Source organism: Phalaenopsis equestris, unplaced genomic scaffold (genome assembly GCF_001263595.1).
Source record: "Phalaenopsis equestris unplaced genomic scaffold, ASM126359v1 Scaffold000096, whole genome shotgun sequence".
NCBI lineage: Eukaryota > Viridiplantae > Streptophyta > Magnoliopsida > Asparagales > Orchidaceae > Phalaenopsis > Phalaenopsis equestris.
Window position 1 is genome coordinate 1,199,466 of NW_018164538.1, and position 6,875 is coordinate 1,206,340.

General features: G+C 32.1%; 1 protein-coding gene across 2 annotated transcripts in view; it reads right to left on the bottom strand.

Moving 5' to 3' along the window:
• Positions 1 to 2,557: 2,557 nt before the first annotated feature.
• Positions 2,558 to 6,875, bottom strand: part of LOC110020457 (vacuolar protein sorting-associated protein 26B-like) — a 26,855-nt gene continuing 22,537 nt past the window's right edge. For both annotated transcript variants that reach the window (XM_020718569.1, XM_020718568.1), the window contains exons 10-12: positions 3,710 to 3,765; positions 3,440 to 3,615; positions 2,558 to 2,955 (exon numbers count right to left, since the gene is read on the bottom strand). In XM_020718569.1, coding sequence (XP_020574228.1) covers positions 2,783 to 2,955; positions 3,440 to 3,615; positions 3,710 to 3,765 — 405 coding nt within the window. In that variant the 3' untranslated portion in view covers positions 2,558 to 2,782. The remainder of the gene's footprint in view (positions 2,956 to 3,439; positions 3,616 to 3,709; positions 3,766 to 6,875) is intronic.

The window sequence follows — 6,875 nt, forward strand, 5'->3', positions numbered from 1 at the left end:
TGACTCCATCGCCACGGTTTCTTCTACCAAGAATTCTTCGCCGTCCGAGCTCTTCAAAGTCACCTTTCTCCTTTCATACGAAGCCATCTTTACCTCCATTGATACTGTATGGATTGCAAGTATGATGAATTAATCTAGATATAATAACTACTTATGGAGGGATAGCTAACAGAGCGAAAATTCAAGAGGAGCATCTGCATTAATGATCACAAATGAAGTGAATGATAGTGATTTGTCAGCTTACTAATAAATTTAGCTGGACGTGCGGACGGCGAACGTAATAAATTTTCTTTTAATAGGGACTGAAATCAAATACTGCTTCATTTGCTATTCAGTATTCCCACTACCCATTGGGTCCATCTCCCTCGGCCACTGGAGTAAACCACGGCAATGGATGTTTTACATCATCGACCGTATCACTAACACTTCCGACTTATAAGTCAATTCAATGATTCATATGAAATCACATAGAAAAGAGAGAGATAGCTCACCATAGGTTAATGCAATGCACTCGTTAGTGCTACCAGTTATTATCATTGATTTATTACTTTTATTTATGGTATACATATATTATTACTATTATTCATTATTATTACTGTGCTAATCTATTTTATTTGCTATTCATTTATGTATGTTATTTTTAATTTATATATGTCTATATATATATTATAGTGTTGTTATTATTTTATTATTATGTATGCATATATATTTTTGTATAGTATTATTATTATTAATTATTTACTGTTAATGCTTTCCTTGTTCTTATTATTATTATTAAAACTTATGATTGTAGTTATTATTTATTATTATTATTAACTTTTTTTATTCTTGCTATTGCTATTATTTTTGTTATTATTTACATATGTATGTATGTATTATTATTAACTTTTTTTAAATATATGTATGTGTATGTTTGTATTGTTATTATTATTTATATTTATATTTATTTTTATTTTTTTAATTATTATTATTTTTAAATTATTATTATTTTCTAAATTGTGATTTTTATTTTCTTTTTTACATGTTAATAGGATTCCTAATGGGAATTCTCCCTCATTTAAGCCATGTGGGACTAAGAGTTCGGGAGACATGCATGTGAAACTCTTGAGGCAATTTACAAACATGCCATCCAATTTTATCTATTTACATGTGTGATGAGAGGAAAAATATTACATCAGGACTCCTAACATAGTGCTACGTTCGGATTTGAATATTCGATTGTGTTACGGGAATATTTCATTTGAGTTATTGTAAAAATGATGTGTTATTCGAGTATTATATGGTGTTACTCGATTATTTTATGGTGTTATTGGAATATTTCATCGCGCTACTTGATATGGGGCTGAAGTGTTATTGGAATCTTCCCCATTTGGGCATGTGTTACTGCAATAACGTAGTGAAAATTGAAATAACACGGGGAATATGCCGGATAACATTGCCCCAAATTAAGTAACACACGGAAATATTCCAATAACATTGCAAAAATAATCGAATAACACCATATAATACTCGAATAACGCATCATTTTTACAAATAATGCAGAGGAAATATTCTCGTAATACAGCCGAATATTTCAATCCGAACGTAGCTCTACATTAGGAGTCCTGATGTAATATTTTTCTGTGAAGAAGAGCCAAGCCGGCAGTCCCCGACAACTATTTGGGAGAAATGACATTTAACATACTCTGGGCCCATATGTTTTGTTTTAGTGATATTTACACAGACCAGCCAAATCAAATTTATTTTCATACCTGACACCTAAATTTACATATTTTTATAATAACAACATCTAGATAATTTTGTTAAAATAATAAATTTTAATATTTTTTTAATGCATACTAAAATTAATATTAAGTAGAGATTTTGGAAGTTGGTAATTGTGGAAAGGGAGTACATAAATATCATAATTCTTACGTACTTCTATAATTTAAATAAATTTAAAGTTTATTTATATAAATATTTAAACTGTTATGGTATGGCTCATATACCATATCGGGACAGACGCTGGATTGAAGCGGAGCAGAGCGAAGCGGAAGAATCTATCCAAATCGGGAAGTTACGTTATGTGGGTTGGGGGTGCGGGGGTAAAGCCCCGCAGTACAGTACCAGGGGAATATTGTAATTACATATTGTACTTAGAGTTTACTCTTGGGGTTATACATAGCTTTGTTAGAAATTGCATAGAGAAACATTTTTTAAGAAAAATAGTGAGTGGTATAATGCAACAGAACACCAAAATTAAACTCTCATTAAAAAACAATGAGAAGTTTACATGCAAAACACAATTCTTATGTATTTACACATCTAACATCTAAATTTTGATATTTGTATTTATAACATGTTGGTGTCATGAATGAATCTAAACATGAAAATATGAATTTTACTTCTAAGAAGGTAAAGATAATGGTTTTTATATATATATATATAATATTAAAGATTCAAATGCTATAAACTTAAATACAAAATTCTAACAATTAGAATTGGAAATAGATAAGAATTGTGTGGGATGTATGTAAATGCCCCAAAAACAATTTACACAACTATGTTCACAACAAGCTTGGTTAAGCCATACACAGGATGGTCTGAATTTTTTACACCTCAAACAAATTCACTAAAACGACATAAAGTTAATGTGCAAACATGTAATTATAGCATTTCAAACATTAACTAAACAGATTTTAGAATGGTATAAATGTAAATATCAAACTCAAGAGTGCAGAATTTGAAAAAGCTTTACACAGATACAAATTAAGAGAATGCCAAAAGAAAAAAACAGTAGTTGTTACTCAAGGAGGCGATACACAGTAATCTCTTGTTGTTTGAAATACCGGCGATCCTCTTCATCAACTAGAACGAGATTCAGAAAATACTTGACGCTGTATTTGTTGTTAATGTTGCGATATGTTGGTGTCAGCTCGTATGGGCTTAAGAACAGCCTGATAGGTATTGATTCCCCTAATAAAATAAAGATTAAAAATAAATTTTTTTAAAAAAAAAGATTAGTTAAAGTGGCCAATCAAAACCCCTTTTCACAGGGAGATTTGCATAAATAATACCACTCAATTCTTATATATTTACATTTCTAACACCTAATATTTAATATTTTACATGCATCCCACCTTATGCATGAAAAAGGTGAATTTCACTTTTTAGAAGAAAAAATAGTGGTATATTTTATGTGATGTGAAAGATTTTGGTGGTATAGATGTAAAAAAGTAAAGTTTACGTGTTAGATATATAAATACATAGAAATTAGGTGGTATGTATGTAAATGACCCATTTTCATACTAATTCTAGAAAAAAAAAATTATTCCATTTTTTTTGATAATTTTGTGTGGGTTTCTAGTATTGAAGAATGCCATAGGGAACATATTTTCGAACTTCAAGCAACCAAAGAAACCACAAGCAAAAGGACAAAACATATGTTTTGCATGAATACCTCTAACAGGTGCACCATCCATCAATTCAAATTTTGCAAGGGTTTCAGTCTCCACATATGTATTTGGCCCGGATCCGGTTGATTCCCGGCGTCTAATCTCGAGTTCCATATTTTTTATCTTGATTCTCACTAGGAGAAAATATATTTTACCAATAATGACATCTTTCAAATGATACCTGATGAAATCAGAGAATACAAAAATAAAGAAAAATTTTAGAAGTTGCAAAAATGGCCAGAAGGCACCATCATGGCATATAAATGAAATCTTACTTGCTTTTATTGTATTCAAATTCAATGTGCAAACAATCTTCGATTCCAACTTCCATCTGCCAAAAATTGCCAAAAGAAACCAATATAATGCTAAATTAAGTAAACCGAATAAATAAACACAGCTCTAGTTATCAACAAAGGCAGTAAATTCTGGCTGACATGAAATTGCCACATAAAAAAGAGGAGAATTCACTCACGCACAAAGCAAGGAACCGAGACACAGATGATGAAAGTTTGCAAGATCCGAGGCATGAGTGTTTTAAATTTAATAAATTCCTTTATATTATCACTAGCCATCAAATTAAATAATTCTTTAATACTTGTTACAAAAATCTACTTATATTTATAGGTACATACTTTTGAAGTAAAAAATTGTGTTATATCCATATCAAATCTGTAGCACCTCAGAACCGCTGACAACAGCCACTGTCCTACTAATTCCGATTACTTCACCTGCTAAACCTCCAACGACTCTTGACTTTTCATTTCCAGTTAAAGACAGTGATTCCCTACGAACCAAAGATGGACTCTCTAAGTTACTTATCCTCCTCTTCCCTCAATCTCTCCTCTCACCCTCCCACCGCTCTCATTCTTCTAACTCTCTTCCCCTCTCTCTGTTGAATTCTCTTCTTCCCTCTCTATCACCCTCTCATCCCAACGTTCCCTACCTCTACGTCACTTTCCATCTCCTTTCTTTATCCACCTATTCCCCTCTCAATTTCTCTATGTCACTCACCCCTATTCTAACTTTCTTTATCCATCTACCTATCACCAACTTTTCCCTACCTCTCCACAGACACGCACACGTCTACAGGCACACACACACATATAGATGGTAGAAGAAAATTCAATAAAAAGAAAAGGGGGTTTTCAAAAAGGAGAGGACAATTAGTTCCAAGAAAAAAAAAAGACGTGATTTCGCTCTTGCTAGAAGTATTTCGCCTTGCCTTATCACCAGCAAGGCTATCTCGTACATAAGGGAAAAAAATGTAAAAAATTATCTTAAAAAGTTCAGCACCTGTGTACATTGTTTCAATGCAGCTAGTAAAATACTAGATCAAGTACTAATGTGCCTGTTCGAACGCAATGATGAAATCCTGTGTTTGTGTATTCTCTTATGCCCGTGACAAAGACTCTCCGGCAGCTGATTATGCATATTTTTTCTAAACATGGTCAAAATACCTAACACTCTTTGTGGATGACCCCTATGCAAGAGAGACTGGCAACTTACTAAAATTTTGATACAATGAACTTGAAATGAACAAAAAATAGCATCATAAATTAAATGAGACTTTAAAATAAAATTAACAAGAACAAGTTTATAAAATAAAGAACACTTGTAATGACAAAAGAAACGAAAAGGACTAAATGTGACAATCACAGAAAAAAAAAATGAAAAAGACAAAGTGAACTTGACAACTTACGTACAAGCATAAACGGAACTTATTTGCTGCACTCAAAACTCACAAGATGCACAATCGATTGAATGAACTTAAACTGTGAAAAAGAACAGACAGATCCCACTCGATTATATGAGAGAGATTGTGAAGCCAGCCTCACTGAAATAAAACTAATACATCGACATAACAATGATGCCTGAAAACACTTAAAAATCTAATCCGCGCACATTTACAATCAGATCTATAACAAAAAATAATGCAAGCAGACAAAATACATAATATTTCTAAAATTAAAGCACAGCACTCATTTTGGTGACGATGCACCTATTGGTGAAAGCTCAAACGCTCTGGGCATTTTCTAAATAATGGGCTTCATAAGGCAAATCTTAACTCAATCACAGCATTTAAAACAAAATTTTAAAAGTCGAAATCAGGAAGTGGGGCATTTTTTCCTTGGAGAAGAAAGGTTTAAGCCTTGAGACAGTTTGATGTAAGCCTTAAAAAAAACTCATAAAATTAAATAAAATTTCTAAATATAATATTAGACAAATCACAAATCTTAAGCATTAAACTTGGGATTTAAATATGTCAATAGACTTCACTTAATAATACATGCATATAATACTCCTAAATATATGACAATAGACAACACTTAATCAACTATTAATAACTAAATCTGGAAGTGTAAGCACAATTCAAATACATGACAGGTAGTCACGCCGTAATATCAAAGCTATTATAATATCACGACAATAAATGGCAAGAAAAGCTTCCACTAAACCTAAGAAATATGAATATTTTACTAAAATAGCAAGCATATGGAACATTCCCCGTTTAAAAAAATAATATGTATAAAAATTTCACAAAATAAAACATCCTATCATTAACATACTAATTGGGATTTCTAAAACCAACTTTTCAATAATTTGAGCTCAAGCTATGCAACAATAGCAAACAACAATAGCAAATGAACTTTGAAGTGGTAAATCAGATGATACCCATTGGAATCTTTTCCCAGGAAAAGATTAAAGCAATTTAGTTATGATCAAAATATATTAGATGGCTAGCACCGGATATAGAAACAGCTCATGATCAAACTTTTTCGCAAATATATTTATCAATGGCATGAAAAATTAAAAATAAAAATAAAACTCGCAACTTATCCAAGCAGGGCTCGTTAAATAAAACTAGCAACTTATCCAAGCAGGTCTAGATGAATAGGGGATCGCTCAGTAAAATGCACGACATGCATAAAATATACTAATCAATTGGCGAGTGATCCGAACAACAAGCTAGCTTGACCATGCCTTACATTTGGTTAGGACCTAAAGCCCACCAGGAACAAATAAGAAATAAATTTTAAGAATTATTAAGATTAAAATTAACTCATTACAGCATATACTAAAATATTATAGACAGAGAAAATATTAATACATGCATGCATGTGTGTGGGTGTGTGTGCGTGTGTGTGTGTAGAGAGAGAGAGAGAGAGAACATGAAAATTCGGTGAACCCTTACTATCAAAAAATAGAAATAAAAATTACAGGGTTATCAGGAAATAACAATTACATAGGAGCAGAACTTTATTGTTACTGTTAAAAATAATTAATGGAAAAATAATAGAGAACGCTTAATGATCAACCAAGAGATGAAGCTCAAGCAGGGACGCTCAATCGGGCTAACACGATGCTCAATTGGGCTCGGGACGAAGCTAGAAGTGGGGAAGTGAATATTGGGCCCGTTGATGCTCGAAGTGGAGAAACGAA